The sequence below is a fragment of the Bactrocera oleae genome, chromosome 3 (assembly GCF_042242935.1).
Source record: "Bactrocera oleae isolate idBacOlea1 chromosome 3, idBacOlea1, whole genome shotgun sequence".
Lineage (NCBI taxonomy): Eukaryota > Metazoa > Arthropoda > Insecta > Diptera > Tephritidae > Bactrocera > Bactrocera oleae.
The window spans coordinates 15,908,570-15,930,472 of record NC_091537.1 but is presented as its reverse complement, the minus strand read 5'-3'; the positions used below and the strand labels follow the sequence as shown (position 1 = coordinate 15,930,472).

General features: G+C 33.6%; 1 protein-coding gene across 11 annotated transcripts in view; it reads right to left on the bottom strand.

Moving 5' to 3' along the window:
- Positions 1-21,903, bottom strand: part of LOC106616738 (ras-related and estrogen-regulated growth inhibitor) — a 35,008-nt gene that overhangs the window by 6,723 nt on the left and 6,382 nt on the right. Inside the window, exon 1 of one of the 11 annotated variants that reach the window (XM_014233582.3) lies at positions 17,799-18,408. The exons of 2 other annotated variants lie outside the window; for them this stretch is intronic. Coding sequence is in view for 2 of the 9 variants with exons in the window: in XM_036366911.2 (XP_036222804.1) it covers positions 18,175-18,227 (53 nt within the window). In the remaining 7 variants the exon portion in view is untranslated. Of the gene's footprint in view, positions 1-14,934; positions 15,428-16,966; positions 17,128-17,199; positions 17,427-17,544; positions 17,677-17,722; positions 17,743-17,798; positions 18,409-21,903 lie in introns of those variants that run through there. 8 more of the 11 variants (XM_036366914.2, XM_036366915.2, XM_036366911.2 and 5 more) reach the window with 8 other exon arrangements.

Sequence of the window (21,903 nt, the reverse complement as noted above, 5' to 3'; positions counted from 1 at the left end):
ACTAATAAAGGAACATAAGGTTTGAGTGAAGGAGTTGGAATACCAAATTCCAAATCGGGATACAAATTTTCGTGAAAACTTTCATGTATGTGTATAAGTATATAGGTAAGAATCAGTATTCTTTTAAAGTACATTGATATTTAGTTGTTAAAAGTAATAAGTAGCTTTGTGCTTGGAGCATATTCCACTGAATTTCGGCTTAATTTTAAGTTATACGTCTAGAACTGAAACTATTTACTGTTTAGAGTTTTGTGTAAATAATGAAAATTTGTAATATGTTTTTCTCAGTTTTTTGAGTATATAGGGATTATTTCTACAACTCTATACGTTAAAGTTAAAAACAATTTACTAGTACTATTTTATATTAAACAGATTTTCAGAAAACTTCAAACTAAAATAACTCTCTGAAACGAAACAGTTTTTCATATACGAACTTGATTTTGATTGGAAAGTTTGCATGACAGCTACGAGCCCGTATATGCTATAGTGGTCCGTTCTGAACAATATGTTCGGAGATTGTAGTATTGACTTAAGCAATAATCCATGCCAAATTGCGTGCAGATATTTTGTGAAATAAAAAGACTTTTCATACAAGATCTTGATTTCGAGCGATCAGTTTGTATGGCAGCTATATGCTATAGTTGTGCGATAGTGGCAGTTCCGATAAATGAGTGGCTTCTTGAGGAGAATGGAACATCTGCAAAATTTCAGATCGATATCTCAAAACCCGAGGGACTAGTACATATATATAATGGCGGATATGGTTAAATCGACTCAGCTCGTCGGATATGCTTACATACTCGTATACTTTAAGGAGCTTCTTGGTATTATTAACTACGTAGTAAACTTAATATACCCTACTCAGAGTATAAAAATTATGTAAGACTCTACATACATATATATTTATTGTGTAAGATCCTTAACTTATTATAACCATTATAATGTATTCCGATACCTCACAATAATTAGACTGTAAAGTACAGTGAATGTAATATAAGATAAGCCAAACAATGAAGAACAAACATTTAAGAAGAGTCTTAAGTAGCTTTACTTGATATTAAATTGCACATACATTTATATCCGAATTTTATACCACCGAGGCAGTAAAGTAACTTATTATTGCTATTGAATATGCCATTTAACAAACACACACAACACCATTGATAACTTAATGCGCATAATAAAAAAGATTTGCTTTTGGCGGCTATGGCGTATATGTGACATTTCAACTTGGTTTGCCGCAAATATTAAGCCACTTAACTTAATTTGTAATTGCTGCCAGCAATTTAAAATTTCATCTTTTCATCACAGAAGAGCAATAAATACAAACTTCAAGAACAATTTTATCAAAAATACAGTTACATATGTTCTTTATTATATAAAGATTTTGCTATTTATAGCAACCGAAAGCCAGATGTTGCAGCTGCATGCATAAATACATATATGTTTTTATATATGTACTTAAAAATATATGGGCATGTATATAAGTGCGTGTTAATCGTTTATCTGTTGTGCTTTTTCTACTCAGCCGTTTAATCAAATTGTTCAGGCTGCAAGCGGAAAAGCCAAATGAAACTTTTATAGGCTTAATTGTCCATAGCGTTGTTAATATTCCACGCATGATATTTGGAGTGAGTGCGTTTATTTGCCACAGGACAAGCCGCAAGTACAGAAAAGTTTCCCACCATGCTATACTACAATATATTTACATATAAACATAGGGACATACTTTCTGTACAGTTGCCGTTATTTAAATGAATAGTAAATATGCACTGTAGGAAATGCATAAGATGATAAGTTATTTCTCTCAGGAATATTGCAATCATAAAAGGATTAAAAGAATAAGAAATTAATTATTTGAAAATCAGAAATCTATCAGCTTCAATTTAATTTCAAAGTATTTTTCCCCTTCAATACACATAGCACCCGTTGATCTAGCCGGCAAGTGCATTGCTGTGCAGAAGCTGTAGGACTCAGGAAAGCTGGGTACGTAAAAGAGTCCAAACTAGGACCTTCTGAAATTCTCTCCTTTTTCGACTGCATTCTAGAAAACTTAGGTCAGTACATTGCTGAGTATACGCCTGAAAGCTTTTTCTCTGCCCATATACTGAGAAGGAATATGTGGATGGGCAAAGTCGCTAGAGAAGAGGCATAGTGAACCTTTCTACGGTTGGGTTGAAGCTTTTAGACAAGGTTGAAGCATAGTTTTGGGCTACTGAATCACTGTAACCTTTTTCAAGCGAAGGTGGGTACCCTTAAGGTAGCAGTAGATATATTGCTCCGTAGTGCAGCCTCTTTCAAAGAGGTGAGCATTTCCTAAGGCAGCAGAGCGACATACCAACTTTGAGCTCGTTAACTATGTGCTCAAAGTTAGTTAAAGAAAGCTACTCTTACTATCGATAGCATAAAGCTACTTCATTATCAGACTCGTTTGGGTGCTTGGTCATAGCGGAATCGCTGGAAACTGGTTACATTGGATTGAAAACAAGTTGGGTCTCCGTTGTGCTCTTGTGTTCTAGCGCTGGACCTCTGGACTTCTACGTGAGCTTAGCAGGTACTGGTCAACAAATAGCTAATGTGCGACTGCGAAACCCTTCGTAGTATAGAACGCAGAAGATCCACTGAGTTACTGGCTCTCAGTGAGGTTCATCTTGCCCCAATTCTAGGAGTTCTAACTAGATATTGTCCCATAGGCGTAAAATAAATATTAGCCGTCTCAACAAATTTCTGTCAGACTCAAAACGCTTTGTCGATTTTTGAGAGTATTTCCGAATAATACTTATGAGTATTTGGGTATCACAATAGACCTGCGTTCTCAACTATCCAAGGGGAATTCGCTTTTGGATCTACCTTTAAACATACATAAAATTTGTCTATCTGCGTTTCGTTTACATATAATATTTCTTACGAGGTATGTACATGTCTATGGGGATACAATAAGTATTATACAACTAGAAGAAGGATATAGTTACTGAAGTTGTTTTTTCGCTATTTAACGTAGACAACGTAATGTATTCTCTATATAAATATTTATGAGTGTATATAACCTCTTTGTTTTTGAATAATTGAACTAGCTGGAGGTTGGGATAGCTGTCCCTTTATTACATTTGTCCAGGCAGGCACGTGCCCTGTTAGTATTAAAATATGCATAAACTTGGTTGCCAATAAAAAAAAAAAATTTTTGAATATGTATGCGTGGAATTGATGTAAAGCGTAGTTTACTATTTGAGTTGTTTCCTTGATTGAGAGAATTTTGCCTTGAAATTTGTTGAATGGTTCCAAAACTTCATATTTCGTTTAGTAATGTTTAAGAACTGTGCGAAATTTTAAAATTTTTTTTCCTTTTTTTAGATATTCATAAGAAAATAGTAAATATAAATTTTGAGAACTCAATTTTCGTTATACCATATCAGCCTGAATATAGGCAACGTTTTATATTTTGGTGGGCAATTCTACGTTAGGTAAATTGTGAAATAATAGTTAATTACTCATATTTATCTACATAAATCACTCACACTTAATACGGTGATAATGAGATGATTTAAGTTCCGAAAAAGTTGTAAAAATTGAGGAATCAATAAAATTGAAAAAGTATGACAAAGGTTCTTTATTTGAGGGATGTAAGGTAGCAGAAAGTATAAGGATTGCCAAAGACCGAATTAACAAAACTATTGAATTAAAAGAGATTATTAGAGGCTTTAAAAGTTTTACTAAAAAAAATATTATGCGGGAGATCGGAAGAGATTTTGACGCTATATTATATACTCATTAGAGGTAAGATGTAACTGATATAGTATATAATTAAGTAATATGTAGTCAGATGGAGGAATAAATATGAACAAAATTTGATCTATGTTTAAAATTCAGAATTTAAGAAAATAAGAGAAATCTAATATTTGTGAGAAAAATAGTTATATAACTTTATATCGTGCTTAAACTACTTGATATCCCTGTACGCTCCACATATTTATTTATACATACATATGTACTTATATGTTTAGGAATATAAGTATACCTTCTCAAATATAATGGAGTTTTAAGGTCATTCAAGCGAAGGAACAAACTATGGCGTTCACAATGTGTCACTTTAAATAAACCGTAATTTGTTGGAACACAAGGTTGATGACATTGTGTGTGTGTTTTTAATGCATAAATTGTATAAATTTCAAATGCTGTTGTAAACATTTTGACAACAAACAAGCATGCTTGTTTAGTCTTACTGTGGTGGGTAAAAAAAAAAATTATATATTTTTTCCAAAAAAATTTTTTATTGAGAAAGGAGATCTAATATAGTAAAATAGTTTAACTAAAATAACATATTGTAACACGCCATAACATAACATAAGATAACTTAACATAGTATGACATAATATAACATAAACTAATTTAACAAAATATAATAACATGACATAACATAACATAAGCGATAGAACCCAAAAAGATGGAGTTCTTTAGCCTAGTGAAAGAGAAAGACTTCACTCTTCTTAGAGTTTAAAAATTATTTAAAATCGCTAAACATAACACAAAATAACAAAACATAACATAATAAAGTATATTATAAAATAGCATAACATTACATAACATAAGCAATAGAATCCAAAATAGTTGAAATTTGATATACTTGTATACAAAATTTTGTAGTAGTAATTTTTGTTTAAAACTTTGGTGGCAGTTTAACTCACTGAAAGAGAAATACTCCACTTGTTTTGGGATTTAAAAGGGATTTCAAATCTTTATTAGATGGAACAGCTGAAGTATCGTTGATTATGCGACCAAAAGGTGGCTCTTATATATACTTATGTAGCTATTAGACTGTTTCAGATATTTGTCAAATTAGAAATACTTTTATTGATTTAACATTGTCTGCTGAGGAAGGACCGACATCGACATTTCTGATCGTGTTCTCAGTGCACTCTGCTCGCTCGTCTGACAATTGTCGAGGTACATATACCTACATGCATACATAAATAGGTAGGTATATTTGTGATACATAGATTATGTAGGCACAGAAGATGTATGGTTATAATTTATATGAGTACATGTTCGACGTTCTTGTTCATGATAACAAATAATGTTAAGAATGTACGAAGATAAAAAGTACAAGTAAATATGTATGTATCTATGTATGTATGTATCTATGTACATATGAACATCATTTCAGCTGGGATTATATAATATGAACCGAGAAGTTAGTGGGAAGATTATTACAATTCTGATCTTTTTCGGACTAGTTCATTTTAAAATCGAAAATTCTGTTTGTGAACTAGTTTGATCAAGAATTTCGTGTTTTACTGCAGGAATATATTTATGAAAAAAATCATTAAGAACTTTATTGTAAAGCGGAAAATTTGGTTTAGAATATCATTTATTCAAAATTGTAGGTTTACTTGTTTAATGCAAAATATCAAAAATTTCCATGTTACTTTAACGACCTTACGTTTTTTAAAAAATTATTTATTCATTCGTCAACATCAATGTTGTCACCTTCAAAATAGTCCGCATTTGATATTATGCATTTATGTCAGCGCTTCTTCCAATCGTCGAAACACTTCTCAGACTCGATTTTTGGGAAAGCCTTTAGCTCTTTCATCGATTTTCATCTATCTTGTAAAATGACGGCCCTCTAAAGTCTGACGAATATGGAGACTGGGACATTGTTACAGTATTGGTCAAGAATTCACGAACAAGCAACGAATTGTAAGCTTTTAACAAACGAAAATCGAAAAGCTCATAAAAACGCGTCTAACCTTAGCCAAGGATGACATGATGCGAGACTCTCTCATTTTCGCTGATTTTTCTGTTATTCTCTTTCCCTGGTTATTAAGATTAGGGAATTTTGAACAGCTGATGTCAAAAAAGGCGGGAGGTCAGAAATAAACCCGCTAAAAGTACCTAACAAAAGCAGTGCGAAACGAAAATTCAAGGAACGACACAAATACTTTTGAATAACGTGCAACTAAAGTTTTTTTTGCTAATTTAATTTAAAACGTTCATCATAAGCCCATGATATTTTTTATGACTTTTATTGTTTCTTTGTTATACTTTTTTTATTTATATACTATTTTTTTATGTTATATGATGTTTTAAATATTTTATAATATGAATACACGTATTATACACGGGATGTATATGCGTTATATAGGCCTACTCGGGAACCGAGCACCTAAAAATAATGACGAAATGCAAAATACCCAAAAGTTATTTTTATAATACCCAATCCATTTTCTTTCGACAGTGGCATGATTGACAAATGTGGGTTTTGACAGCTCTCTCTCTCGAATTAAAGAGTTTCGCATCATTTCATCCTTGCCTTAGCGGCCGCTACAGACAAAGTAAGCAATGAATACAGCTCAACATAATAAAAAGAATTCACAATTGGACTCCCAAACTTGAGAAATAACGGACATCCTAATGTATATATACTTAGATATGTACACACAACGTTCTAACATATGTAAACTGGCATTGTTTATGCTGGTCGTTAATGTCTGGGGTTGCCTGTTTTACAAATATAAACAAAACAAGTAAGGAAGGCCAAAGTTCGGGTGTAACCGATCATTTCATACTCTTGCAACTTGCCAAGATCAAAGCCGGGAAAATACCTTACCGTGTACGCAAAACTTATTTTAAAAATGTTCTCTGAATTTCAGTAAGGTACCCACTGTATAATACATCTCACAGGTTAACCGATATTTTTGATAAAAAGTTCGCAATAGGAACCGGGTATTACATATATGGGGTTTTGAATAGTTTTGGCCCGACTTGAACTATTTTGGATCAAAAGGTGGCGCACCTTTAAGGCGGCATTCATGCAAAGTTTTATCCGGATACATGGATTGGTTCTTGATTTTTATATTGGGGAGTAAGGGTGCCGAGATAAGGGTATTCACCTAAATAGGCTTTTTGTACCATCTCGTTTTTCAAACTTTACGTCTCTAGCGCATTAAGTTATAGATTTATCGTACTTTTAGTAGCTTTCTACAAAACCGTTATATGGGGAGTGGGAGGAGTTATAATCCGAATTCATCCATTTCGCAGGGCAGATAGGGATGCCAAAAGTATTTTGCCTGAGCGAATTTGGTAATTATAGCTTGAATGATTTAATAGATATGTACATTAAACTGATTAGAGGGCGGGCCATGCAAACTTTTTAAAAAAATTTCAACCATAAATGACTCTTGCTAATACAATTCGTTGTTCCGACTAACAGAGTTGTATCTTATAGTGGAGTTTAGTTATGGCCATTTATAGGTTTTCGATATATCCGCCCATCTGCAATATCTTTGGGTGGTGCAAGGGAACATGTGTTAAAAATATTATGAAAATATCTCAATTTTTACTCAAGTTATCGCTTTTACGGACTCACAGACAGTCACTCGGAATTCAATTCGTCTCGTCATATATTTATATATATATATATATATATATTTATATATATATATAATATATTTCATATATATATATATCACCACAACTATCTTGATTAGTTTCAGGTGATGCAAACAACCGTTAGGTGAACAAAACTAGTATTATACTCTGTAGCAACATGTTGCAAGAGTATAATAAAAGTCATTGAAATATTCATCACTCAGCCAGCGTAAATGAACTGAGTAAGTCAGCGGGTCAATGGCTGCTAGACCAATTCAAATATTTTTCAAGAATGTTTACATTCACAGCAAAAGTCATGTTGTATGTACTTATAAATATATATACTTATATATATATATATATATATCATAAATAATGGTTAAATATGTAGTGAGTGCCATAATAATTTTCTCCATTTTAATTACCAGCTAATTGTGTGTTTTAGTGGCAGCAATAAATGTGTCGAATATGTCAGGTTATAGCATTTCTTGCTAAGTACTTACTTATCTTACAAATGTGTGTACTAGTGTGTGTTTGTACTTAAACTCTGGTTATTTTTATTGAGAAAATAATCGAAAGTCTGACACACCTAATCGACACTACATTTAAGCTGTTGCTGACACGTTCCAATGACTATTGCTTTTGTCCTATTTACTTAAGTAGCGCCTTAAGCGTGGGACCTTAAGGAATTCAAGATATCACATAACAAAACAAAATGGAGCACTAAATGCGCTTTTTTCACACAAACATATATATATATACTTATATATATATATATATATAAGTATGTATATATATTCATACTCTCTTTACACGCATACATATACACACGTATGGAGCATAAACCAGTGGTAGTTGCCAATCTAGGTGAAGTGTGTTAATCGAAATTGATTAGCGAAAACGAACAATAAATGGCAATTAACACGAAGTGATCCATTTAAATGAACTCTAATGGAAGGTATATGTGCTTATATATGTTTTTGTACTCTTTATTGTGAAAAATTAAAATTGAAGTTAAAATCCTTAAGTGTTTATGCTAGCTGCTTTTTTATTTTACAATATGTTTCATATCGGGAATCATATCAGTATATAGGTATGAAGTATGCTTGTGATATACTGGTTAGAGGTTGCGTAATCTTTGTTACCCAGAAGGTGTTCCCCTAGGTAGTTTCGATAATCATCTGGTGGTTAGTTTCAGAGGTTTCTTCTGTTACAATTTAAAAACACTCGTACCATTTGTTGAGCCTGTAGATATATCTTTAAGTTCTATTATTTTTAAAAAAAGAGGGGTTTTTAAAAAAATAGCTTTCGTTTATACAATACTTTTTTCGATAATAAAGCGTTTTACTACTTATTTCGTTAAATAAATATTAGATTTATCTAATTTAGCGAGTGTTATTTTGTAGTTGTCGAACTTTAAAACATTTTGTATCGATAGGGGATACTCTAACACATATTCAGTATTTTTATCGAGTGTTTTTTAAAGCAATGGTTTTCGATTATTCAAGATTTTCTTTGATAATAAAACTTTTTATTATTTATTTGTAAAAGAAATGTTAGATTAATTCATTTTATCGAGAGTTCTTTCGTAGTTGGCTAATTTTAATAGCTTTTGGTTTTCGATTAAAGATAGTCTAACACATGTTACGTACTTTAATCGCGTGTTTTTGAAAGCATTGGCTTTCAATTATTAAAAATTTGTATCGATAATAAGCGTTTTACTATTTATTTGTTAATAGACTTTTAAATAAAGCCATATTAGCGAGTGATCTTTTGTAGTTGGCTAACTAGAAAACAATTTGCTCTGATGGGGGATAATCTAACACATACTGAGTAGTTTAATCGCGTTTTTTAAAGCAATGATTTTTGATTATTAAAGATTTGCATCGTTGATAGCTTTATTAATATTTATTTGTAAACGAATAATAGATAAATTCATTTAAGGGGGTGTTCTGGTTCAGAAATTTAAAAAATTCGGTTTATTTTCGTGCATATTATTGTAGTATAACCCTTTAAGTGTATGTCCCTAAAAAGGTGTTTTGAAATTTTAATTACTTTCGGAGTTACAACTCATTTTGTGATACGCCGAAAGCGACTGGCAGCTCGGCGCGGGATTTAAAATCGTTTTTCTCTGAACCATGTTTTTAGAAACGGTGATCTCAAGTTCTACTCAATCGATTTACTTGAAATTTTATACAGAGCATCTTTATATATTATACTATCGCACTATGAGAGAATTTTTGAATTTTTTTTTTTTATTTTTAAAAAATTTCGAAAGGCAAAAAAACGGATATAACGAAACATATTTTTCAAGCAGCCGCCATTTAATGACATTTTTTTCCAAAATCCTGTAGTGCTATAACTTCATTCTTCCTCTTTAAGGATCACTCAATAGTTTCTATTTCGGGTTACTGGGAATCCTGATATCCTGCACACCAGGACACACCATTTTTTTATGAGTCCCCACTTTGCCGGCCTGGAATTTTTAAAATTTTTTTAAATATTGTATTACAAATGATTTGTACTCTTTAAATATCAATAAAAAACATATAAAAAAATGTATGGTAAAAATATTTTTTATCGGGTCCGAAAAATAGTCTACAATTTTGGGCTTCTAAACCAGAACATCCCCTTAAGCGAGTGTTCTTTTGTATCTGGCTAACATTAAAACATTCTGAATTGATAAGGGATACTCTAACACATATTGAGTACTTTAATTGAGTTGGTACCGATGCAGAAAACTTCAAGAATATATTTTTTTATAACGCCTCATTTTAATCGTCGATATTTAGTAACATAAATTATAGCATTGACTACTTTGAGTTATACAAACGGTAGTTCTTATTTTTAATACTCTATAAATTGAAAAAAAAAATGCAATTATATGAGAAAATTGTCGGAAATTAATTCATATGGCCCTAATTTACAAAACAACAACAACTTGAGTAATATATACTATATGTCCATAGTTACCTCGGTGCCTTCGTAAACAAACACTTAATCATATTTTCACTATTGTTATTAGCTAAAAAGCCGCATAAAGGAAAGGTCATTGACTGCATGTACATCAATTTGGATATGAAGAGAATCATATATTATATTTATATGTAATAAACATAATCCAGATGTTGTTTCCACATTTCTACGCAATCTGAATCTCACGCTTCTACACAAGTTAACAATAAATAAATGTTACCATATAATTTTGTATGTAAGTATATAATATATAGTAAATATTATATATACATATACATATATGTATATGGAAGTAAAAATTGTTTGTGCGCTCAGGTGCATAGTTCAATAATGCCCATATGGATGCCCCAAAGTGGAAGTAAACGAAACAAATGAAATAGCTTGAAGTAAAATGCGTGCGCTGTAAATCACATACAAATATGAAGGTTCGTTATTTCCACACAACACATACCACATACATAACCAAATTGAAAAGACTTGAATGAGCGTATGTGTTAGACATTATTATTCGCAATGATTCGTCCTTGAGCTGTTGAATGTTATTGGCATTGTAAATATGTACAATTTTGTTGTGCTACTTGGTAAGCTTCCTAATTTGTGCGCTGTATAGCGATGTTCTTATGCTGCCGTTAGATATTGTAGGTGCGCAGTGTGTGTTTGGGTAACCCCTGCGATCTGTATTTTCAAACTCGCTTAAAGTTATGGTGTAACACTTTAAATTGCATAGCAACCGCAGATAAATTTGAGTTTAATTTGATATGCCTAATAACAAAAACAAAATTTGAACACCTTTTCGGTATTCAGGCTGTATATATATAAAGGCTTTGTATGACATATGAAGCTGATCGCTCAAAATTAAGACCTGTGGGGAAAGGGTTTTATTTGACAAGATATCTTCGTGAAATCTGGCGAGAGAAATATATAGACAACGCTACAATCTCCCAACTAATCCCAACAGATCGAATACCTACATATATCATATATTTCTCATAAGAACTGAGGCCTTTTTATACCTTTTATGCTATAAGAAACGCACCTGTAAAGCGTATTATGGCTTCGTTCGTAGCAGCCGAAGTTAACGTTTTTTTGTGTTTTGGTAAAAAATTCGTATGTAAATTAAAATCCTGTCATTTATTTTGTGTCAGAGATGCCAGATTATGTCGAGGACCTCTTGAACAGGGTGTCAGTTGTTGTATCAAAATGGCAAAACAAAATATTTGTGTTCGCTCAATTGTATATTTTAAAAGGCCTGATGAAGTGAAATTCGATTCCTTCTTAATTATTCTCAGAACAAAGTGTCAAACTTGTTATTATCGTTTGAGCAAGCGTAAAAATGGACGCCAGCAAAGACAAAATACGCCATATTTTACAGTTTTTCTTCGCTAAAGGCTTCGATAAAATCAGTGTTTATGGTCCTAACATTGTAACAGTTAATCACCTGCATGTTTGGTGTCGTCCATTCTATTCTGGTAATTTTAATGCCAAAGATGAACCACGCTCTACAAGCCCAATTGTCGAAAATATCGAAACGATAGAGGAAATCGTCAAGTTCAACCGGTAGGTGAGCGCCAGTTCAATTACCTAGGATCCAAACATTGCACAAAAAAACCGTTTGGTAGCATTCAAATAAAAATGGTTATAAAAAAATCTTCATTCATGGGTCCCACACGAGTTTATGCAAACAACCACATGGAAAATTTTTTTTAACTGCGAATCACTGCTGAATCTCAAAAAAATCGATTAATTTCTCAAGCTAATGGTTACTGATGAGGCAAATTGGGTCACCTACGACAACGTCAAGCGCAAACCGTCGAGGTCGAATGGCGGTGGCCAGCTCAAGCATTGACCAAGCAAGGATTGACGTTATTTAGTGCGACTGCCAGGGAATCATCTACTATAGGCTGTTGCTCTACTGCCAAACTCTTAATTTGCACTTTTACTGCCAACAAATGAACCGTCTGAAAGAAGCAATCGCCCAGAAGCGGCCCGCTTTGGCCAAGAGGAGATGAACTGTGTTCTGTCAGGGCAACGTCAGGCCACACAAATCGATATCGACACGCCAGAAGCTCCAGGAGCTTGGTTGTGTGGGCCATAAGCATCCACCTCATAGTCCGACTCAGGCACCAAGTGATTACTATATGTTGCTCTCAATGGCAAATAGATTTTGCTGTTGAAAAATTCACCCCAAGCGAAATGGCAACAAGTTGACCTAAATTGGTTAATTTTAACTATGCTAAATAAAATCTTCAATTAAAGTCTTACTTAAAACTTATACTCGTATAAACAAGCCATATCGTTTTATATTAATACTCAACTAATACTAAAAATTTGATAAATTCCCTTATTAACTTTGGTCATGAGATGCAAGCATATATAAATTTATCTATAAACAATAGATAATTATCATTTCGTTAATTTTTGCTCATTATTTTCGCCAAGATTTACAATCAAACGCATTGCAAAGCCTTGCAAACGATAATTTATGAACTAATATTAATATGCTAATATTATATAATATTTGTATGGTAACATCATATATATGTACATATGTGTTGTTGTAACTCTGAGCACCCATATAATTTAAATTGATTAAGAAAAACCCACTAGAAAAAGTGTATAATAGCGTTTTATGCTGAACTAAATTATTTTTAAAATTATATATAATTGTTGTTAAACTTTTTCCTGACATATGTCAAAGAATTTAAAATAGCGCTAAATGCAGCATATTAGTAAAGGAAGTAAAGCATTTGCTTATCTAAGTACGTCTAAACACCACCTACACCACTACCCACATATATTTAATATGTAGACATAAACACCGTTGTGTGGGTGTGCTCTGAAAGTGATGCCAATGAGAATGGGTAAAAAACATCAGCGAAAACCGCTAACACTAATGGGTGGCACGGCATAGAAAATCATTAACGCAACACGTGTGCATTTGCAACAATAACTTCATTGTTGCTCTTCTTGTTGTGCTGGTGGGGAAGGGGGGGGTAGTGAGTATTGACATGTGTTGGTATAATCATTAAATACATATCATTTCGATGTTAATCTCATTGTTGTTATTTTTAGAGCATATTTTATTATTTTGCCGTATCTACATACATATAATATATATATGTGTGTGTATTTGTATGCACAACACTTGACGCGCAATTGCTGTCAATGCGTTTTATCGGCTTTCGCGGTTTTGCTAAAATATTTTTTCTATTGTTTGAGAAATTCAATATACGCAAAAACATGCTCATTTACATAAAAGCACCCGTTTGTATGCAATTGTATGTGTGTGTGTTCTTACGTACATATACCTGTGCAACAGTACACAAAAAATAACAAACAAAATTTACTCAATCGCTAACCCGATATTATACCCAACGTGCTGCATTTATGGGCATTAGAAAAATGTGTTAGGACAAAAATACTCACGACCTATTCCTTACCGAAATTATAGGAGCAAGTTTTGTGATTTCTAACGCCTAAAACTAGCAATATGAACTGTGTATAAAATTTTTGACGTTTCCTGATTCCCTTAAAGTTCTATGTGTGGTAGATGAGAATACTGCGAAATCGGCAAATAGTGTTTATGGTACTCTTACTCCTATAGGCAATCATGCGTAAATATATATATTGCTATTTTATCATGTCACGTTTTACTTGGGTATGGTTCCAGTGGCTATTGTAAGAGCTCTTCGCGCAAATTATGATCTTCCTTAAATGAGGCTCATTTCCAGCTTAATGGATTCATCAACAGACAAAATTGTCGCTATTGTGGTGAGTCAAATCCTCGCGTGGTTCAGGAAATTGAGCATTTGGTGTGGATTGTAGTATGGCGGCATGATCGGACCGTGTTTCTTTCGAAATGAGGCAGGAAATGCCACTACCATCAAAAGCGAGGGTTATAACACGATGTTGACCGACTTTTTTCCTCCGGAATTTGATGAAATCGACGCGGACGATCTCTATTTCCAACAAGACGGGCGGCGGACCATGAATACATTGCGTGCAAAGTTTGACGACCAATTGGTGCGAACTTTAGTTAATTTTATCAGAATTTTTAATAACCAATTTCGGAATTCTAAAGGCCAAGTTCCAAAAAACCTCACTTAATGAAAAAGTCTGACACTAATTCTTGTTATAACAGTTTTAAATATTACCCAAACGATTTGGCGCAACAATATTTAGATCATAGGCTTTTGGTCGCCCTTTCCAGGTTACGAACACCAGATTGTCATTTCAGTAGAAACAACCATTTGAAAGAAATGCATGAAGTTCTAATATGGTTCAAATGTTATATACAAGTATGTATCTAAATTCCAATGAGTCCATACTTATTGGTACTTTAATTAAATGCAGAATACTTAAAAGTCTTGTATGTCAACAGAAATGATGAATAATATTGTTCATCGGGTATAACCTGATAACTATTGGGTAAAATGGGATAGATAAGTATATATGTTACACATGTGCATGGTACATGAATAGATTCAAGACGCAAGTGTGGTATTATCAGGAATTCTTAGCCAAAAACAGCAACAAGAAAAACACTTACTAGCAATAAATTAAAATTATTACATTGAAATAATGATTTACTTCGCAACGGACGAGTTGATGGTACTTCTGAGCATTGTGGGTGGATGCCTGCTGCCGACTGTGTTGCTCTGAGAATGTTGTCTCAGCAGAAAAGAGCTGCGAGAATAAATTTGCTTTTATTGAAGCGTATATACTTTAGCAACTCCAAAAACCTTAAACGTGTTATGTAATGGGGGCTAATGCATGAATAATTTAATATATGTATACACACACGTAGGCATGTATGTATGCGTGCAGGAGTCCAATTCCATCCTTAGACAGTGTTTGCTTTGGCTGATTGCCTTTGTTTTCTTTTGCCTTTCATCCTAATGCTTTTGTGCTTTTGCATGCCTTTGTAAAATTAGCGAAATTCTATAATCTGAACGGTTGTTATTTTTGGGCTAATTGGATTCTTTCTACTTGTTTGATATCTGTGCAATTATGCGGCTTAAAATGTGTAGATGGTACTGGCATGCATACGTCCTTTTTTTGTATACGTTCTTCTTGGAAGTAAATTCAATGTGATTCCGTGAAAAAAATAATGGGAGAAATAAAGAAACAATTTGATTGCTAAAAAAAACTTCATGAATCTCTCAGTAAATAGGAAAATCCTTATACTTTAATTCTCTGTAAAAATCAGTGAAGTGCATGAAATTATAAAACCTCGACAGTATATGCCTGCGAACCATTTTAGTGCGTATTTTGATGATACCCAACCAAAAGAAGCAAACATTTTAAATCGCCATTGAATGTATCAATGATGAATTCAAGTAAACCATAAGAATACTTTTATTCTCTGAATATACCCGGAGTTGTTTCAGACTTTTGTCAAGAGCTGTTGAGAGAGAATTTAGAAAAATATGTGTTTGGTTTTTTAGTTGACTTGAATTGGAACTCTGCTGATACAAGTAATTTTACTTCCGCCTAGTTCTAGCGCTATCAACGACTTTTGAGGAAACTGTTGGCAAACCAAAGAAAGAATAGACAATGATACTGCCAACGATCAGCGCTTTCTTCACTAAAAGGTTAATTTAAACTACTTATATTTAGATTTTGATATATTTTCCATAGATTTGTCACGTAAGTATACAATTCAATTAATCTATTATAATTGTATTATATTTTATTTGTCAGATGTGGGAAGCTAAAAATTTAATTTTTTTAATATCTTAGTCAACATTTATTTGAAGGTGCTTTCGTAAAAATATTTTAATTCACTTGGTTTAAAACTTGTACTCACTAGATAACAAAAGACGCTTCTTGTAGAGCTTATTGCACGAATAAAAATATCTTAAATGGAATCAAAATTAAATTTTTATTCACGGAAATGTCAATTTCGGATTTAAAATTTAAGTTTTAATGCATTCAATTCAATCTTTTTGCACCAAGAACCTGAAATCGTGTACTTTGTAAAAAACCGAAAAGATTCACTCAAATAAACAACATAAACAATTTTCACAGTCATTGCTTTAACAAAACAAAGTTTAAAGCACCATTATATTAATTATTTCTACAATTTTTTGGAGGTCTGTCTAAGAATGCTTATGGATATATTACAGGTAATACATCACTAAACACTGACCAGCGTATATTAAGTTTGCCACGAAATTTGTAACAAGCGGAAGTAAATTTCGGAGACCTTACAAAGTATGTATATATACGATTAGCGGGACGAGCTGAGGCGATCAAAATCAAATCCTTGTATTTGACAAAATATCTTCATGAAATTTGACATGGACTATTGTTCTGGGCTGCGCTATCACCTCCGAAGCATATAGTTAGTTGCATTACAAACTGATCGAACAAAATCGAGATAAAGATCTTTTTATGCCATAAGAAATGTATCGCTTTGTTCTTGTTTTGGATAAGGCTTACTTTTTAAGGACGACAGCGTTGAAAATTTATCGACTGAAAATACCATTCTTAAAAGAGAGGCAGTGTAGATGTCGTAAAAATCATTGATTTCAAAAGCTGTTGAAAAAGGAAAGGCTTGCTGAAACCTCGCAAATTTCAAATTAACCAAGTGATATTATGACTTCTAATAAATACTTACTATAGGAATTTAGCAAGAAATGCTGATACTATCTGCGACACTAGTGTAATATTGCTTTACAAATTGTGCTAAATCCGTTTAGAAAATAAGTTTAATTTCATACCAATTTTACGAATTTCTTAGCACAAATGATTCAGGTCTTCTCTTATTTCGCTACTTATACCATACGAACACCTAATAATAATTGGACCAAAAAATTCTATATTTTTCAACTGAAATGTAAAGCTAAGTACCACAACTTCCTTCTCCAGCTGCATTCCTCAGCATACTACCGCACTTATTTTTCTACTCAGCGTTTTTTCTTTCAAAAAAAGTTTACAATGCTTTACTATATACTGCGCTTTAATATAGTGTGAGTGCGCTTTTCCTGCCACATAGTTTGACAACAGTTTTATTCTACTTTGCAGGAAATATTGACGAGCGCTTAAAGTCGTTAAAAAATTGACGGCAGGCGTTGATGCTTGAATTTCCAACAACAAAAAAATACAATAAAATCCGAGAATTTTTTTGCAAATTTGCGTGTGCATGAGCGTGCAAAACAAAACATGTTTTGTACCATGCACTAAGGAACGCATTACCTATTTTATTATAATGGCGTTTGTATTGTTATTTTGCCAGTCACAAAAACAAAGTAACTAAGGAAAACACTAAAGAAAAATCTGTGTTTATACAAATGTTTACACAAATTAAATTCGCAAATCTTGACACACACTAAAATTCAAAATTTTTTTGTAAATCCAACAAAAAAAATCATACAAAACAGTTAGTCAGCTGTCACTTTCAGGCAGGTGAATTCAATTTATACACACACATAACACAAGCCGTGCGCTACCTTGACTTACACGAACGCGAAATTGCTACTAAATAAATATTTGTCGCTACAACGGAATACAACGGAACTCCACCGAACTTACTTATGCGTACGCACTCGCGCTCGATTAAGAAGCGATTAAGCACTTATCGCCGTTTTTTGTTTACTATATACGCCAAGAATACACTGTTTTCCCCCATTCAACCGAGGCAGCAGCAGTGATGTTGAAAAGACCGAAAGTCAACGCGCACGACATCATTCACAACAGTTGAATGGCGCGCCGAGATAACAACACCAACAACTATGAGAACCCGCTAATGCTTTGCATTAAACGAAACAGACACACTGGCGTGCGTTGGAGTGCAGTAAAACCTTTAACGAACTTGAATTTGCAGACCTTATATTACGTATATTGTACAGACGAGTGGCAACGAAAAATCGGCTTGGCATTCGTTTTTTACAGTTTGAGTTAGTTTCGCGGTATTTTTACGTGATTTCATTGTTGTACTGCAATGTTTTTGTTATACACTTTAGCTTTGTTTTGTTTTTTGTTTTTGGTGTACCATCTGCGTTGTACTTGAACACAAGAGCAACTGCTTCGGCCAACGCACGATGTAGCACTCGAATGACAGGCTAACACACAAGTGTTGAATGATGAGGCTAAAAAAGCATCAACACACAATTACTACCAACTTGGCTGTGTTGCCGTATGAGTGTGGGTGGTGGATGTTGCGGCAACATGTTGCTTGGCGGCACGTGCTGCTGTGTGCCTAATAGAAGCCAAATGCATGCTTATATGTGTGTGGTGTGATTGTATACACGTACATACATACATATCAATATGGTGTGGTGTGGTGTGATGTGCCGTTGAGGATACGCTTGGGGCGCAACAAGTTGCTAAATGCGCGTATGGCGTAGTAAACAACGGAAGTTCCCAGGGTTGCAGTTGCTTTCACTTACAAATTAAGTTACATACACAGCAACTTATGTATATTAGCATGTGTGCCGGTGGACCTGCTGTCCACGTATTAAATATCGTCGCTGAAATAAGTGTATTAAAACAACCGCGGTGCAAAAAAAAAAAAAAATACAGTGCATGATAAATTAAAGAGAGACTGCAGCTTTTAGCTGGAAAACTCTTGTACTTTAACCTTCAAATAATGCACGCTGTGTATAAAGTTGCATGTTGAGAAGTTGGAATGTTGTTGCTGGCGTGTTTTACAAATATTAAATATTAAGAAAAATAATACCTATAACAGATTTTTGTGGTTAAAAGAATTTTTCAGTGAAAGGGTGAAAAGTTGGAAACATCGCCTCACTACTATGCAGGATATATCGAAATAGCTATAGCTGTATCCCCAGCTTAACGGGAGTATATTTACACATATTTAAAAAATACCTACACAACATCATTTCAGAAGAAGAAAGTTTTTCGAGTTACACGCGATCTCCGACGCCGCTAAAATAAAGGTCCTCTATTGCTAATTGCTAAAATGGCGGCGTTTAAATACTAAGTTGAATTTTAATCAAAATTTTGGTTGATTTTGGCCCACCATAATTCGTTTTTTGATTAGATAAAAAAATCTGGTAGGTCTTTGTATGGAAACCACTCAAGCAAAGTGCCCCTTTAAAATTTCAACATTGTTTCGGATTGAGTATGGTTCTTCATCTTTATGTTTACATATATCTATTATCTTTATATTTATTGTTACCTTTATCTTTGCCTTTGCCTTTATGTTTATCTTTATCTCAGAATTCTGTATAGTTTCATTTATTCTCGGTTCCTATTTTCCTCGTTTATGTCGCAAATATATGTTAGTTTATTTCCAGTATACATTATGATCCCATAAGGCCGATTGCCTTACTATTGCGATCCAAATTACGTTGTTTTGTTACTGTCGACTAAACTTGGATCCACTGGTACCCGTCAGAGGGCTATCGTCGCCACGGAGGTCTACAATTTAGACCTCCAGAAAACATGTTTTTCAGACGGGTTAAAGAAATTGGAAAAAATTTGGTCTTATGGCATCTTGCGTGTTAGCACTGGACCAATGGACCTTACGAGCGTTTAGCAGGCGCTGGTCGACGACCCCCTTCTGTGCGACTGCAAGATCCTTTTGGCCTAAATAGAACGCAGGAGATCTAATATATTACATGCCCTAAACAAAGTTCACCTTGCCGCAATCGTAAGAGTTCTTACTGGACACTGTCTAATAGGCATTCATGCGGTATGGTAAGGCTTAAAATCTTATCGAACGCTAGTTATCAAAGTTATATAGAGGAGGGGGAAGTGGAAACATTCAGGGCACTTTCTTCGCCATTGTCCAGCTTTTGCAAGACTGAGGTTGAAACATCTCGGTGATCTTAGCTTCGGCGAATCACGAGACATAGTAGAAACTGACATTAGCGGCCCCAACAGATTTGTGATAGGCTCAAAGCATTTGGTCAATGTGTAAGGGTTTTATAAATGATTATATAATAGTTTTAGGTAACACAATGGAACCGTGTTCTCTGCTGTTCAATGAGATTCCAGTTAGGATCGACCTCACAACCTAACCGAACCTAACCTAACCTAACGACTAAGAAGCGACTGCTAATAAATATTGAACATCGTTTTTCTAGAATAAGATCCATTGGGAATTAAGGATGATATCATTTGCACAGCACTATTAAAAATATTTACTAATATATAAACAATTGTTTTCACTGAATTGAAATTCTAAACAGCATGTAGTTCCGTCTTTGAATATTCTGTACTCAACGAGTTAACAAAGATATTTAAATTAACCCAATTAGAAAATTTGTTTACCAGGTAAACAAAATAACATCTTCATATCGCCTTTCCTATTTCAATTGAATTTTCCGTAGGTAAATACCAGGAAATACCGCGTCAGCTAAATTTACAGTCCACTTACCCGACAGTTGGACGGGCCAACCAGGTCAGTGTCGTAGTAGTAGTCAACGTAGTAGTAGTAAACAACCGACTTGCCATGCTTAATAAATATTTGATATTTCCGATTTTAGATTTTTGTTTTTTTGTTAAATGTTTTGTACTCTCATTTATCAATACTACCCTCGCATATCAAAGCTGCGTTTGAATATATATCTAAATTGACGTCTGTAAAGGTGAGGGCGAGTAACTATGTATCGAAATTAAGCTCGTGTGATTGAATGGGGTGTTTGAAGATGTTGGCGGCGAGGGTGCTGGTGTACTATTCCAGGTACATTACCGTTTAAAATCATTACACTTCAACGCGTTTACTGCGTAAATTAATGCCTTTTCTACTCTAATCACTTGTTTACCTGTCATAGCAACAAAAGGCGCTACAATACAGTGCTTTAATATACCCCTCATAGTATGTATGTACATAGGTACGTAGCTGCATAACCTTAAGCTTGTAAAAGCGCTGGCGTTACACTTTCATTGCCAAGCATCTTCACCTTCATATTGGCGCCAGTTACACCTCAATGGGTTTCTATTCAAATTAGTGGCGGTGCACAAAGCTTCTTTTATTTATTTATATTCCTTTTTAATTTTTTCTTTTTGTTTTTGTAACTCTATTTATCCATATGACATTATTTGGCGGGCATACACCCGTATATATTTAGGTATGTAAATCTGCTGACGTATATTTGCATGTGCGTATATTTTGCGTCATTGGCTCGCTTTAATAAGTAGTTCAAAGATAATTTTACATAAAAAGTGCAAAGCTTCATAAAATCTTCTAATTATTTTAGTTACATAATAGAATTACATGATTTCTTTATAATGCCATGAACAAAATTCTGTATTTAAATATACTGTACATACAAATTAGTTTCTTTCGCTTTTTGTAAGTGCCTTGGCGTATACGTAACCTTAATGCACACGCCTGAGCGAAATCAAATAAGACTGGTGTTATACCGTGAACAGGATATATTATATTTAGTTTGCCACAAAGTTGTAAATACCCAGAAGGAAACAGTGGATACTCTATAAGGTATATATATATATATATATATATATACGCGAACTAGTCCCTTAGTCCACTTTACTATATCGTATAGCTGCTGGCTTTTTTATTTCACAAAGTATCTTCACGGAATTTTACTTTTATGTATCGATTAGCTGCTTTTTTTGCATTTT